General features: G+C 39.7%; 1 protein-coding gene across 2 annotated transcripts in view; it reads right to left on the bottom strand.

The window, feature by feature from the left end:
* Nucleotides 1-13,378: 13,378 nt before the first annotated feature.
* Nucleotides 13,379-17,141, bottom strand: part of lrrtm4l1 (leucine rich repeat transmembrane neuronal 4 like 1) — a 47,378-nt gene continuing 43,615 nt past the window's right edge. For both annotated transcript variants that reach the window (XR_003888686.1, XM_029837199.1), the window contains exon 3: nucleotides 13,379-14,207. Coding sequence is in view for 1 of the 2 variants with exons in the window: in XM_029837199.1 (XP_029693059.1) it covers nucleotides 14,142-14,207 (66 nt within the window). In the remaining variant the exon portion in view is untranslated. The remainder of the gene's footprint in view (nucleotides 14,208-17,141) is intronic.

The raw sequence follows: 17,141 nt of genomic DNA, 5'->3' as shown, positions 1-17,141 counted from the left end.
CATACTGAAACTCTGAGATTCGAAATAGTCATTCACTCATGAATGTGCTGGAATTGTTTTCCACTCCTATTAAGATCAGGAGGAAGCATCTAATTGTCCTGTCGATGTTTTCTAGCTCCAAGCAAATCCTTGTGTGAAAGGATGAGTTTTATTGTTTTGTTTTGTTTTTTCTTGATTTAATCCCAGCAGTGCAGTAAGCCAGTAGTTTCTTGGTTTTACTCCAACTTCGCCATTAAAACCTGATTTATTTGTTCGTTATCTCAGGCTTCTACAATACCTGACTGAAACTTTTGTGTGGAGACAGGTGTTTTCAGCCGGTGGTGAGACTGAATTGTTTCCCTCTGGGCAGCCTTATAGTTCACGACTGTAATGGGAGACAACACTGTTCTGCTCTCAGAGTCTCCATCTATGTGATTTTAGTGGTTTTGGATACCTGTTTAATATTTCCTGCCCGAGTCTGTTCCCATTATTCTAAATTTCAGAGCACCCTTGGAATGGTGCTTGGGGAGAATGTCTATTTTATCCTCCTGGCTTCAACATAAAGCTGCCAAGCTATTGATATGAGCCTTTGCTGGCCTTGGGAAACAGACACAGGGTCCCCAGGTATCCAGCTCACTCATGATCTTTATTCTCAGGTCAGCCAACAAACGAGCCTGATTTTCTTGGGGTCTGTTGTCTTTTAAGGGTCTTGTCTTTTCTGTCTCACATAGTTAGTGGAAACAAACCATGAAACCCACATTGTCTACTTTTCTCAGCTGTGTGGTACATCAGTGTGGAGTTTCCCTTTTGCTTGTGTGCTTCATGTCAGACATGCTAATGAGGCAAATAAAAGATTGATAGGGTGAAAATATATGAGCTCAGCCTCAGTTGTGTTTAATAATGAGAAGACACCCAGACCTCTGACCTTAAAGACAATGAAAAGGATCTCCTAATCCAGTCCAGTTTTTATAATGAATGATGATTAATTAGTTTCCTATAATTATTAAACCATCACTGTCAGAGTGGATCAGTGTTGTGCCAGTTTCAAATAAACTGAGTAGTTCACGATTATGATTCATGTATTCACATTAAAGTATTCTCAACATTGTTCCAATGTTTGACTTGACTTCAAGTTTCACTGATATTCAGACATATTCTCCGATGGAGCAGTCTAAAAACATATGTTTTTATTTTTAAATTGACTGAATGTCAATACAGAGTTGAAGATATTCTCTTTATTATGATAGTGTGTATGTGTGTGTGTTGCTTTTAATGTTATGCACTCTTTTTTCGTGGTGCTTTTTAGCATAAAAGCACCAGGAAGATCGTATCTAGACGTGCAGTAACAGAACAAAATGGAGACAGAGGTGACAAGCGGCTGGTGTCATCATTGAACTCTTAACTGAATGTGTCAAATAAAATATGGATGAATGGATGTACTTGATGGCTCACTTAAGAGTGCTGTGCCTATTAAAAACAAAGACCCGTTACTCACACATCTGCAGAGTTTGGAAGGGATACAGCAATTACAGGTGGACTGCAATCTGATGTCGTTGGAACCATGGTGTCTATTCCATCCAGATGTACTGTAACAAAAGCTTCTGCAGCTGTAGAAGTGCACTTCCACACTTTCATACTGCTGCCTCTCGTAAACCACATTTAGCTGAGCACAAGCACCGGAGGACGCGCGCCACCAGAGAAAATGCACCACTTATCTAGTAACTAGGAGCTAAAAACCCTAACTCTCATTGGCATGAGGACCACAAGTTAAATATATTTAATATACAATAAAGGTAAGCGAGAGCTTTTTATTTCAAACATCTGCTGCTCGTCTGATAGCAAAAATTATGAAAATAAAATGAATATCACACTCACAACTAGTGCATAATTTGTTGCTGATCGTGTCCCTGAATTAATTTGAAAGCTGTTATGAGTGCAAGTGTAATGAATTTAGTGTATTTATAATAATTATAGCCGTCAACATAAGAGCTCTATGTTGTTTTCCCACTGCAAAGTATAACCTAATATGATCCCTAATGTCTCATCATGTCATCAAGTGAGTGGTTATTAGTCAAAGATTCTGGTTACATCAATAATAGACACTGTTTAACTTTAAAAGGTTATTTTTGAAGTGCACATTGGACATTTGAACATTCTTGTCCATTAAAATGAAATCCATCCCTCCGTGTTCTGCTTACCGCAGGTAAATTCCTAATCAGGCTCACAGTGAGTCCTGGAGTCAATCCCAGGATTCATTTGGGGAGAAGCAGTTATGAACCCTGGATAGGTCATAAGTTCACCACAGAATACACACACACACACACACACACACACACACACCCACCCACCCACCCACCCACACACACACACACACACCAGTCAGTCGCACCACTGAAGACATTTTGTGCCTCTACTGATTCTAGTTCCCATAAGACAATGCTCAAACCCCACCTTTATAAGGTCTGAGCTGGAGTCGAACGATGCCCTTCTTCCTATGAGGCAACCAAGCTCAACTATATGTGTGCCAACTGCAGAAGGGTCAAAGGCTTGAAGAATGCAAAATGCAAAAAAAATGACCTACCAACTGGAATCTCACCCACAGCACCATATATCCACAAAAGAGCAAATAAACCCTGTCACACAGCTATTTAATTGGTTTTCTGGCACATCTTTGCACTCTTTATCATGAATAGTGTTTGCATATAGGCCAGTTGCAACACAACATATAACTCATCAGGCAATCACGTGGGACATGCAGACGTCTTTTCAGCTCTACAATCCAGTCAAGTGGAGTAAAAACCCTTGCAGTCAAATGTAGAGTCTTATCTTTTGCAGTAAATCTGTAAGACCGCCTTTTAAATTATTGATATCATATAAAAGTGAATATCGAAAAGACAAATGTGAGGGCATTTGCAGCAATTAGATTGCAGAAGAAGGATAAAATGCCAGAAAGAAGAAAGACAATAAATGCCGTTGATTTGGTATGTTGGGATAAGAAGCACAGTGGAGTTAGAGTGTGTCGTTTCATCACCGTGGAACCTAAAGGGCAAGTTTTATGTCATGGACGACCAAAATGGGCGTGTCAGTGGAGATAAGACTCAAAAGACAGATGAAAAAATATTGGTTTGTGATGCTGTAAAGTGCCTAGAAACAATTTTGAAACAATTTTGATTGTAACAGATACTATATAAATAAAGATTGATTGATTGATTGATTGATTGATTGATTGATTGATTGATTGATTGATTGACTGATGGTCAGCAATGAGGATGGGTTGAAAACCGTCTTTGTCTCTGTGACAAATACAACTTTTTATATTTCTTGAAGTTGCAGACTGACTTAATGACAAAGAGTTGTACAGAAGCATCTGCACTGAGTATGGACTGGAGGTCCCAGGTGGACCCAAAAGTGCTGGAGAACAAGCAGGCCAAGATCCTGTGGGACTTCCAGATCCAAACTGACAGAAACTGTGTATTTTTGGTCTCATTATATTCTAATGCCTGCTCTGATATTACATTTGATTCATTTCTCCACCTTTCATTTGGCACTAAAAGGTGGAGCAAGTGGAGCAAAGTGAAAAATGATGTAATAAATATTTTTGTCAAGATGCCACATATGACAGCTGCTGTTTTATGTGTCTACATCTTATTCAGAGCATGTTCCCTCACCAGAACCCAGACACAGACAGACAATACCGCTCATGAGCTGACGAGAGAGCATTGGTTGATCCCTGTCTGAACCTCTTCTGCATGCTAATATTTTGTCCAGGACTCAAATTTGCTTTTCCCAAAGAAGTCATGTAGTTAACAATCCAAAAATCTGCCAGGCTGCGAAAAAAACAAAAAAACCCAAACTAAAACGCACAAAAATAAATGCTAATACCGCTCTAACTACTCTGGGGAGAGGAGAGGAAGGTGTGCAGTCTTGAACCGTGAAGATAAGAAAATCCTGTCAGACAACGATTATTTGTTTAAGCATTTAATTCTCAAATTAAGCCAGAGGAACACAGAGAAAATGTCAGTGACAGTGGGAATACAGAGAAAACAGAGAGATTTGAACAAAGTGACATCCTTGCCATGTCCTCGGAAGTAGGAAGATGTTTGGCCAGAACTTGTCTGTCCTATAATGTGTCAGAAGTGTGAGGTGGTGTACAGAGGGTGAGGCTCGGGACCACGATGGAAACATCCAACAGGAATTCAGTGCCTTTACAGCACAACTATAGAGCCAAGAGACCCAGTGTTTTAGAAAATACCATTTGGTTGCTTCCAGGATCTCTGTGCATGGTGGGTCTGGAGCACCAGCGGGTGTAGCACCTTAATTGGCCGCCTTGGAATTGTAATTCGATCCCTTCACCTCAATTTACCAACATTTTGTTGACTTGCAATTAGAGCTGCATGACTTCTTCATCACAGAAAAGGGTGTCAATACTGACAGCATCTGTGTTACCACATACAAATACATACTGTAAGCATATGTGAAAAAAACAAAAGAGCATGAATAAATGCTTCACAAGGAATCACTGTTGGGAGAAGGAGGCGCTATTGCTAAAGTTTCTTCCTCTGTCTTGTTTGTATTTTGGTATACACTGTTTGACACTATATAAAGGCTTGAAATATGATGCCTACTTTGAGGTGATGGTGCAAACCTGCAATAAATACACAGTCACATCAGCACTCCTGTAATATAAATCTCACACAAAGGAGCAGTCTGTTTGTGGAGGGCAGAACAAAATGAATGACTGTGGAATCATATATTCAGACCACGGACGTCTCTGGGATGCCTTTTACCTTGTGGCAGTTGTTGTTTTTGGTTGTTTTTTCTTTTTCTGTGTGAGATTTTCAGGAATGATACCATTTCCGGGAATTTAGCTTGCTCTCTTTCCTCCACAGCTGTTTAAAATTACATGCATATTGTCAAAACATCTGTCACACACATTATTCATAATTTAACAAACCCGAGGATCACCCATGGTTTGCATCTGCTGTGAAGGCAGAAAAGAGGAAAGCAAAAATGGAACCTTATGAAGCCCCCTTTTTCACACGCAAGGGTCAATTCGAAGCCTCATTTGTACTCAATCTTTCTCCCTCGTGAGCAATCGATTTAAGTGCATTTGATGGCTATGGCAGAGAAAGCCCAGCTCTTTCCAGTTCAAAATTCAACCAACACCAATACTCTTAAGACATTTCGGATGATGTTACCACTGACGGAGGGTTGGATCAATTCTTGGAGTGGGTGGACGATTTCATGCTTAGCCGTAGATTTTCATCAGGGATCAAAGCTCCTGTGCTTGAGTCTCCTCCCATGTGGTGTTATACTCTTCTTACATCGTCAGTTTTCCATTCACCTCATGTCCTCAGCTCTCATAAAAAGGAGGACATTGTTTCCTGACATGATTTGACTTAAGCGAGGTACTTCACTCCCAGGACAGCCGACCTTGTTTTTGTGCCAGTTATAGGACACCTCTTATTTTCACTCAAAGAAGTCTCAGGTGGCTACAACGTCTAGACTGTGGGAGAAATGTCTTTTTTTTATTAAGCTTTATATGCCAGTTGGCATGGATGTGTGCAAATGTAAAATTGTTTTATTTATGTCTGATCAGTTGTTTTGAAATTCTGTTGTCATCAAGAGGCATTTAACTTTTTTTTGCCAGTAGTTTATTTCAACTTTCATTTGACTTTGTTTAGACATTCAGAGTTACGGTTTTGCTTTTCTCTGTATGGAAAGTTTCCAGTGTTTTCCGTCCTGCATATTTGAATAATTCAAGCCTCATTTTAAACATCGTAGCCAAGCGGGAGGTATGGAAGCTACGGTGTCTAAATGTGGACTGCCAGACAAATGTTTCTCATGACAGAATGTACTTCCAGATGGGATGCTGATATTCATGGCCCATTTCCAAGTGAAAAAGAAGGAATACAAAAAAAAGACCTTTCCAGCTTATTACATCATTAGGGTTTTGTGTATCTAAAGTTGCTCAAACTTCCTTATAACTTCATCAGTATAATCATACATCTTCCAGCCATCAGTCTGTCAATCCATCAATTTTCTGGTCTCAGAATGGCAGGAACCTGTCATAACTACCTTCAGGTGAGAGGGGGAGTACACCCTCTACAAGCCATCAGCTCATCGTGGGCCAATATTCAAAGGCTGACAACCATTTAATCATATACTAAATATACAGAAGTATACACTGTTCATATACTTTGCTGGTGGCTAAATATTACATAGATGACAGGCTGCTAAGTTCAGGTTGCTTACTTTTTTAGTTGATTTTGCTCCTAATAACTAATGTAGAGTAGGAAAAAGAAAATCTCAGGTCAGCTGCCTGGCTATTTGCATTATGTTTACTTGCATTTCGAAACTCTACAGTTTATACATCGGTACAAATTATAGTTTATATATATTTGTTTTACATAATGTAGTGCAACACTAACCTGGGTAAATACAGTGGGACCTCTACTTACGAATTTAATTCGTTCCAGAAGTTGCTTCGTAACCTGAAAAGTAGAGACGCGTTTTCCATGTAAATGCCCTAATCCGTTCCAAGCCCTCCAAAATTCGGACATAATTCTTTTTATAAATCACAAAAATGCATCAAAACATGTAACAAATACATGTTACAATTAGATTACCGCCCAATAAATGTAGGAATTCAGTGCAAGGCTTCTCCAGGAACAAAATGAACTTTATTACGGGCTAATCTTACATTAGCCATCATTGTGGTAACACCGCCATCTAATAGACAAACATACGAACACCCACAATAAATAAAAGCGAAACGAAGGCGACACTGGGATACACACAAACATGTACATATTGACATCCCTCTTAGCCAATGGGATGACAGGAAAATGCTAGGCGATAGCCAATGGCAGAGCAGCAACAAGCAAGTTTGTGTTCGCTAAACTCCGCGAGCTGCGAGTAGCAGCGGTAGCGTATTTTCGACCTTCGTATCCTGAAGTTTTCGTTGAGACGCTTCGTAACTTGAAAATTCTGCATGTAGAGACGTTCGTAAGTAGAGGTCCCACTGTATAATGCTTTGGGCAATGCCTGGAACCTTGGGTCCTGGCATCTAAATGGATGTTCCATTGACACCTACCTAAGCAGCTTCGCAGACCATGAACCCTCCATCTCTTTTATCTTGCTGTAGTATTGATGTAATCCTGACTGTGATCACAAGTAGGGCTAAGAAGAGTGAGATAAAGTGTTCTAAGTTGTGAGTTGTTCTGTAGCTTCTCTTAATGTTGATTTTGATGAATTCTGTTTCACCTCTGGACAGTTGTTTTAGGACAATACCTGCATGTTCTGGGCACAGACATGGATATAGCTCATTTGTGGTTTTATATGTGCATTTAAATATGGAGTACATTTTTAGGGTTTTAAAAGCAAAATTGAATCTGAAGCCTCCTTTGGTGAAAGGCTGCCCTGTAGGTAATTCCTAAATCCTTTGCTGCTGATTGAGCTGGTGTATCGCAAAAGGATCTAACTTTGTCTCCACATTCTGGATGTAACTGGGCTGATTCTCGATGCCATCAGGTACCACCAGCACAAGATTATGGCACTCCTGTATATTTTAGCTTTATTTTCAGTGCAAACGGTGGGAATTGATCGCTTCCAATAATGCGTTGAACAAATACAGCACAACCACATTTGTATTGAGCTTTTCTGCGAATAGTAACAAATGATAAACAAATTAAGAAAAATCTTTGTCTAACCACATTAATATTTCATGGTGTCTGTTTAATTAAAGTTCATTTGGACTGGGTGTTTGTGTTTGAGAAAACATGGTACATGCAGTGAGGGCATAGCTTTTCTCCAAAGCTGCTGGGCTCCAACCAAAGTTATCTCGATGAAGAGTACTCATATTCCCCACAAGGACTTATTTCCACTATGATATTACTGTGACAAGAGCAAACCCTCTGTTGAAGTCCACGCTGTTTAGTGTCTGTAAAATTCAAGAAGGAAGAGCATCAAATCAGCGCAGCAGTTGGCCATGATGGCATCACAGATGATCTCGGTGAGAACCCTGCAGCACCCTGCAGGAACAGATGGCTGAAGCACATGATCTGCTGAAGCGCCTTCAGCGTGGGCTGCAAAACACAATGACTGTTTTGAAATAAGAGCAGCTTCCAAAGGGTCGTCTATCCTTCCACGGCATTTGGCATTTCGCCCTTCGACTTGAGTCTGTCGAGCAGGCGCTGACTGTAATGTGACAGCAGCACGCTACGCCCCAAAATGGAAGATTTACACTTGTGAAAAATTAAGGAGTGTTCCTGGAGGCAGGTCAAATCTGCTGCACACCACCCTGTTCGGCAGCAATGATGACAGGAATGTCGGATTTTTAGCTGGTGGTTTTTAATTGGAGTACCAGAAAGCATAATTTGGTGTGTTACTATGGTAACAAAGGATAAATGGTTCATATGAAACCGGTCGCTTTTTCCCAGGGTATTTTGCTGTAGTGACATACACTTTGCAGCTGATTCCAGCCTCATCAGTCAAACAGCAAATGTCATCATCCTTGACGGGATGATCAATCTACTCTAGATCTCTACTCTGCTGCCAGTAGAACTTTCCCATCCACATTAAATTGCAGAGTAAATATCTCTATCTTTTTTCATTTGAATTTTGAAGGGTTAGGGTTAGGGTTAGGAATTTGAATTTGCAACTAACAACTGACTTTGTGTGACACCTTAGTCAGTCAGTCAATCAATCAATCAATCAATCAATCAATCAATCAATCAATCAATCAATCAATCAATCAATCAATCAATCAATCAATCAATCAATCAATCAATCAATCAATCAATCAATCAATCAATCAATCAATCAATCAATCAATCAATCAATCAATCAATCTTTATTTATATTGCATCTTTTGCAATCAGAATTGTTTCAAGGCGCTTTCCAGAATCCAAGGGCCTGACCCCAGACAAGCAACAGTGGCAAGGAAAAACTCCCCTTTAAGAGGAAGAAACCTTGAGCAGGACCATGCTCATGTAGGGGGACCCTCCTGCTGATGGGGGGCTGGGTAGAGAGAGAGGAGAAGGGGAAGGACAGGTAGAGGATAGAATAGGTAGGAGAGGAGAAGAGAGGAGAGGAGAAGGGTAGAGGAGAGGAGAGGAGGAGAGGCATAGAGCATAGAAATACATACAAAAATATATTATATTGAATTAAATTGAATTGAATACGCTGTTGGTTGAGTGGGTCAGCGGGGTCAGAGGTCAGTATACAGCCCTTAGTGCAATAGAGTGTAGAGCATAAAGGGTCTAGGTTTAGATTGGTTTAGACCAATCATCTAGGTTATCTGCACTTCCAGGAGCAGATCTTTTACATCCACAGACTTGATGGAGGATGCAATGAAATTGTTAAGCTGTAATCTACAGTCCTGTTGACAAGTTTAGCTTTGCTACTGAGATAGATGTACCTCAACCTAATTCAATCTGATATGAAGGAGAAAGATAGTGGCCACATTTACACAGGGAAGATGAGTCCATCTCTGTTGAGCTTTGTTGTTCTGAATAACAGCACCAGCAAAAATGTCAGGTTAAAAGGGTATGACGAGAGAGCAGAATAAACAAGTTTCAAATTAGCGGTTAGCAGCAGACAATTACATATTCATAAACACTGAAAAATTGAATGGGCATTACAAAGTTTTAAAGTCTGGCTTAAGATCTAAAATCATGAATCATGAATAAAACAAAGGCAACCAGCTTCGAGTATCTAGGTCTATTGTGGGAAACATGCTTCATATTTTTAGTGGAAATGCATAAATTTACGTGACATTACGTGGAAACCTCTCAGACTGCCAAATGTTTGGTCTTGGGTGGACGGTGATTCAATTACTTTGAATTATTCATGGTGGGTGCTAGCAGGCATGCAGCCCGTACTCTGCTGCCACTGAATATGCAGCATACTCATAGTTACAACTTTTAGATTTTATTTTTTAATAATAGCCAGGTGAGAAATGTTCAATTAAAAAGCACATTTTTGTTAATTGATTTGCTATCGAAAACTGGGCTGTTTATTAAATCCCTGCCGATCTGTTTTCCAAAACATAACTTGATAACAGCAAATTTGTATTTTAGATATAGAACTATTTTCAATTTGAAATAAAATCACAAGCGAACAAATAATCAGTCTCAATGGAGGCCAGATTTTACAGTGGGCATGGTTTTCTGAGTACTTTCCAGTCAAATCCTCCACCCAAATTTTAGAAAAGTAGAAAAGCAAATTTAATCTTCCACCTAAGTGTTCATGAATAGAAAATTGATTTGAATTGAATGCCTTATTTATATAAAAAAGAAGAAACAATTATCAAAGTCACTGCAGCTTCTGAAGTTTGAAAAGTCAAAAAAGGCTCTTAATCCTTCACATTCCGCAGAAGAGTATCAATCACCATAATAGTGTTTCATTTGTATATATGTACTTCACATACACTGAATATAATGCCAGATTTTTTGGTGCCAGAGGCTAGTCCTTTTTTACCCAGCAGTGGTGTTAGCAGCCGTCACAGGAGGGCAATTGTTATGGCCCACTCGTGAAGTCCACAACAAACACACTGGTTAAACACGCTGTCCGCTTTAACCATTTATTTTCTCAGCCAAACAGAAAACACCCAACAAAGGAGTATGGCAGGTGAAAATGAAAATCAGTGATGCGAGCAAGTGCCTGGATGACGTGAGTGAAGGGGTGAGGTATGTTGTAGGCGCAAAAGCCAATAATTTACCAAGAGGCAACGTAGCTGGGCAGGTGAGATGGAGTTGCAGAGGTAGGAGAAAAAGCCCCAAAATGCTGGATCAGGTGGAGCTTTAGAACCTGAAGATCACTGGCCAGATGATCCAATTAGGCTAGCGCCACCCTGCTGGAAACCTGTGAACCAAAGACAACACAGAGCAAGACAACCCCACAACTCAGGGGCCGTCACAGCAATACAAAGCTCAAGGACTTGTGTGAGCAAAAGTATCATGAAAATAAATACTTAAAAAAAAGGTTTATTTCACATTAGGTTGTGTTCATCCATATATTTTATATGGATAAATGAATTTGGTATTTTCACGTTGGGTCCACATTTAAACATCATTTAAAAACATTACAAATATTTCCTCTCAGCCTCAAATTGGGAGCTGAATTTACAACCATACAACACACTAGTAGTGATTTAATGCACACTCAATGTGTTGAAAGGGCACATAAAAAAAATAAATTATCGCCTTAACCTGACTATAACTGGACAACTGAAATACATGTAAATACTTTAGTCTGACTAATATTGGCGTATTGATCGGAGTTAAGATAGACAACGCAGGTACACACGCGCTAGCAACTCCAGAACAAAAATATTCATGGAAGCTGGTCATGACTACGAGAGGCAGTGTGCATCTTATCTGCACAATTTGTAATGCTTACATTACATGTGAGATGAATAAAGCTAAACAAATATGTGACGTCATACGTTTATTGAAAAGCGGCTGTTATGACCTGCCTAAAAGCCTCATACTGTCACCTAGTGTTGTGGAGGAGAACATGCTTGTATCGATTGTTCGATTTTCTTTGTTGTAGGTAAAATGGGACAAGGACTGAATTATGTTGAGACGACGTCAAAATTTGAGCAGCGAGCAGCACTGGCTGTCGACGCAGCCTTGCCATCATGGGAGGCACAAAGGCTGCTTTATGTGTCGCTGACCTGATTAACAATTCGATGAGTGCGGCAATAAAAGCAAAAAGTAAGAGGAAAGCTCTCTACTGCTTTTTGAGCGAGCAGACATTTCAAGATGAGAACAGAATGAAGCGGAAAAGAGATGATGGGACAGGAACTGTCAAATGCAATTCAAAGTGGATGGAAGTGAGTTAGATGTGGGTGACGACACAAGGGAGGAGATCCATGGCTGCAGGTAGACAAGGAGTGTGTGGAGCCCACATGGAGAGCTGCCATTTGACCATCTGGATTTATATCATGATGTCTTCAAACGTTCCAACCAATAATCATGGTGCAAATTCACTAAGCGAGGCCCCCCCTTGAGACACGCAACACATCACACAGCTATAATTAGATGACTGGTGAGGCCCACGCTGAGTGTCACCGAGCAGATGAGGGCAGATCAATGTTCTACTCTCCAAATGAATGGGGCTAATTTTGACGTGACAACCCTGTCACTGAGAACACACACTCACACATGTACACACAGAGGCAGAACCCAAAGGCAAGATTGTTAAATGTTTTAATATGACCAATTATTTTCACAAATTGTTTCTTTTTTTAATTATAAAACATACAGTTGAAAGTGAACAAATAATACCATTGTTTACTAAATATCAACATATTCAAGGGCGAGATAAAGCAGAGATTTACAATAGAAAAATGACGTCATCGTAGAAAGCGCGAGGTTGAAAAAGAACTCACATGTAACACAAGCACGTGTGGAACTGCACACAGAAACATAAGCCTGCATGTGTCTCTTCAATGGGTCAGTTCTTTTAGGGGAGGTGGCGCATGTATTCAACAAAAGGTTAAAAAAACAAACATGAAGGGGGATTCGCAAAAACCGATCGGACAGAAGAGTCAGATAACTCCACTGCAAGATTACTAAAAAACATGCACATCACACGTGTGAAAATAATAAATATTTATTTGTCAACATCACTGTTTGGACATGAGGAAACTTGAGGCTTGTTTTGAAAGTGTAGGTTTCCTCTCATGTCCACAAGGGGACTATTTTGTAATTGTCAGATTTAAAAAAAAACCAAAAAAACAAAAGAAAATTCTGCAGTACAACCAAATCATGTGAAGATAAGATATTTAAGACAAAAAAGGCCATGTCCCTGTGATGTAAAAGTAATTTGTTACAACGGTCTTATACGAGGCACATAAATGTTTCTGGAAACAGCGCCTCCACAGGTGGGTGAGACATAGCACAGATACTTTTCTTGCAGAGGGTTGTGGATTTTAGTTGGATAACAGATGTCATCTGAGGCTGGTTCTATAAAATATTTTGCAGTGGACTCTCAGCCCACAGTCATAAACTCAGTACTCGCAGGGTTGAGATGGTCATCCATCCATCTTCTATCCTTATCCCTTTCTAGGGTGAGGTGCAGGATCCTGTCGCTTCGATGTTGATGGTGAGTTGGCCAAATATACAAGTGAGCCTCTTTTACAGCTCAAAAAATGCGACTGTTTATTGTCTGTATCTTGTTTCACCTAAATGGTGGACACATTCAAGAGGTATCTAGATGTGTCCTTCACAACTTTGATTCAATGCCAATTTTGACCGAACAAATTGCTTTCTTGTGTTTAAAAACCCCGGGTTTAAGGTGGAATGAGACAACAGAATAATTTATTCTGATGCCGTGTAAACGTTCTGACTGAAGGGACTGAAGCCAACCGTAAGGCTCATTTGTTATTTGGTATCAAAATGGCAGAAAGACATATTTATTGAGGATAACACTAAGGATAAGTAATTACATTTCATCATCAAGTCCTTCTGTAAGAGACTTCAAACTTTACATTTTGATTGTAGTTACACACAAATGTGAAAAAAGAAAGGGAAAAAAAACCTAGCACACATGAACTTCACCAACAGAGTCAAAATTGATGGCTTGCTTTCCACTGGCAAATAGTGAAATAATTCAACGTTCCAACTGCTGTTTGGAAATCCACCTGATTTTTTTTTACAAACAGGCACTGAAGCTCACTGACCACTCTCGTAATCATCTGCTCCAGTGAGGCACGTGTACAGCATCCTAGCCTTTGAGTAGTCTTCGGAGAAAGGACTGAAAAATGACAAGGCAATGCCTTTTGGTGGAATAAAACAATGTACTCCTACATTACATTATGCACACCTGTCTTAGTTGAGCCTCTTTTACCGCCCTTTCATCATGGCCCATTGTTTACGCTTTCAATGCTGCTCAGTGCAGTCAACACCGTGAGTTTCCTTCTGAGGTTGGATTCCCACAAACGTATACGCCGGTGTGTAGTGACGAAGAAAGATAGACCAAAAGTGATGTGTAAAAAAAATGCAAGCCAGTCAGGGAAAACAAAATAAAATCTAGAGGAAAAAAGGAAAAAAATAATACTGTTTTTCTTCTTTCATGTTTATCTGGAGTTTTAAATACATCCTTGAAGGTGATTGAATATCATCTCTACTGTCCAAAACAGTTCTGGTTTAGGGTTAGTGGATAGTAGGCAAATCTCCCAGCCAGGCACCCGGTAAGGGACGTGGGCATGTATATTCGTTCTGCAAAGAGACGAGAAATGTGTTAAAACAGCTGGACTATGACCTGTCAATGCCCTGGTGTTAGATCGCAGCCCAAGGTATCAAGCAAATAAAGGGGAGTGATTACACGATTGATTCAATCTCATGCAAATAGCACACTCATGCTAAAATAAAGCAAACATTTAATATGTTAGTTACAGCCAAAATAAGCGCATCCAAAACTTCAGCATCCAAAAGAATGCGTCTAAATCCTCTTTTTAGATCTCCGCTAACTAGCTTCTACAAACATTGAACATTTCTAGAACTGGAGAAGGGATGACATTACGTCTGAGGAGGGGCAAAGATATGTCCAGTTTTCTGTTTTGGTTACTACAAATCTCTGATCCATTTATAGACTTTAAATTTAATGTCTTTGCTTTAATTCAGACCTACTCTTTATGTATTACTATCATTATTATGATTAATAAAATAGAAACTGCAAAGAGAAAAGTCTCACGTCCCAAAACTAAGGAAGCAGAAACTAGACAAGGTATTGTTGAAGTTATCTTTTCCACTGACTTGCTTGGTAAGAAGGTAAAAATATTTTTAACACTCAGTGAAGTAAAGATATTTGATGTTTCCCAGACGGGCTACAAAATATATTAAGCTTATAGTGTTTCTTTAAAAATAAATCAGGAAAACCAGTAAATGTGAAGTCATGACAAGTGAATAATCAGTTGCAGTTGGTTTGCACCAGGCAACTCGAGCATGTCAGGATTGTACAAATCAGAATAGATTATATTTGACATCCAACTCTCATGTATGAACCGCAAGTGTTGAACTGACGTGCACTAGGTGCTCCCTGTCTGGAAATCCAAAATATAAATCTTCTGCTCTACCACTTACCCTTTAAAAGATCTTCCTCAATATGTGTAACTGCAAATGTTCATTGATTTACAAGTAGTGTAATTCATACTAAGCAATTTTTAACGAAAAGAAAACTCAAACTGAACTTTTTGCTGTCCAAGATGTGATTGTTGTCAGCAGGAAGCACATTTCAGCAAGGAGGGCCAGGCTGGAATGCCACAGTCATTTTAGAATCAAACAGGCTGATAAGCCTTCACTCAAGTCTTTATCTGCCTCGCAGGTGGATGTGGGTGAAGGCAGCTGCACAAATTGTTGCACCTCAGACAATTTCAATGGAGCACAACAAAGGGAGCAGCTCCCAACGAGCGCTCTGTATGTGCTGCAGAGACCTGCACAATGATGCGAGACAAGGCACACACTCTCTCTTAGCCCACTCAACAGGCAGATGCACACACTTAGAGACATTTCATCCATTGTGGTGCTCCATATAATGTGGGATAAATGACAGTTTTAATGGATTATCTGTTTTTTTTTGTTCAGCTTGTGTCACATGCTTATGCTACGATAATAACCCTTTATACAGTAACTACGGAAACGCAGCAACAGGTTTTGTCACACAAATTCATCTTCTCCATATTAGCACGCTAGAATCAGGAACGGCCCCCAAACAGGTCACCAGGACACATGTCATTTTCTCATCCCTAGTGGCAACTGTGTGTAGTAGCAGAAGATGAGCATGCAACGCTTAAATAGAAATACTCTTTCTAACAAATGCCCCAATGTGGCAAATTCCATTTATGATCATTGTTTATTACCGACAATGCAATTGCTGCACTGGTGGTTGAGATTGATCCGAGTGGACAAAAAGCAACACATCAGCCCTCTGGATGGCAAGTTTAAAAAGCAAAGAAAAAAAAAAAAAAAAACATCAATCGAAAGCACTTTATATTTTACCAAAGAATAGCTGTCTTACAATAGGCTACCGCATCAGGGTGAAGCAAAAAGTGTTGGGACGCTCTCTCCAAATACTATCAGCTTGCGACAAAACCCTCAGGGAATGTTTTGGCTTCAGTAAGTCTACCTCTGACAAACTGGCTGCCGCAATTGTGGAGCGGATCACAAAAAGAAAACACCGAAAGTTTAATTTGTCAAAGACAGATGTGTATCAAAGCATATGCTTTTTGTACTTTAAACACAGTAAGTATATACAGTATGTGTGTGTATTGCTGTCTGTAGAAAGTCTATATGCCCAACAAAATTAATCACAATTAATATTGAATGGGTATTAATCATGGTTAATCTACATTAATCCAGCCCTGTGAATAATCTGATTAAACATTTTATTCAATTACTAGCCTTAATTATTATTCAAATATTCAATAAACATACAAAAGCAATCACTGAATTTAAAAGTAACTGCAGACCAAAAGGCGTTTATCCAGGGACCATTCATGCCTGAGGCTCTTCAGGAATACTCCAGACTTCGAAAACCTTGTGAATAAGTGCTTTTTCTGGGGGTTCAATAAGGCCCAGCCTGTGCCAGCCTAATGTTTGAAAAACCTCCATTAACTTGTTCCAGTGGGAACAGCTTCTGTTTAGGAATTGCATGACCACTGATGTCAGACAGACGTTTTTTGAACTAATTTATATAAGCAACAACTCTACCCAGAGTTGAGACAATCAGTGTAATTATAAGATTGGCTTGCCATTTGTAATCAGCATATTCATGTTCACAGCAGGGTTAATGAACACATTAACTTAATTGTTTCTATGGAAAAAGTGAATGTATTTTCTAATTGTCAGCCATGGTGGCTGTGCACACTTGGCTGAGAAAAAACTTAAACTCCAGAACAACATCCTTCCTCCTGTGACTAACCCACCAACCAGATCCCTGTCCCAAGCCATTCTCCAGGATAGAGGATGCCGGGCCCAGTTTATGTTCTTTACTAGGTTCTCCTTAACCTGCTTCATTAATCATAATCCTTATTTTAACCTAGTATCAATTTAGCTTGTGTGGAAATGAAACTACAAATGTTAAGGATGCGAACCTGTCGCCACTGCTCGGTGTGAGTTGCACCTTCTCTGTAAATGCATGGAGGTTATGTTGTT

Source organism: Takifugu rubripes, chromosome 6 (genome assembly GCF_901000725.2).
Source record: "Takifugu rubripes chromosome 6, fTakRub1.2, whole genome shotgun sequence".
Classification (NCBI taxonomy): Eukaryota; Metazoa; Chordata; class Actinopteri; order Tetraodontiformes; family Tetraodontidae; genus Takifugu; species Takifugu rubripes.
The sequence above is the reverse complement of the archived record's forward strand: the minus strand, read 5'-3'. Positions and strand labels throughout refer to the sequence as shown.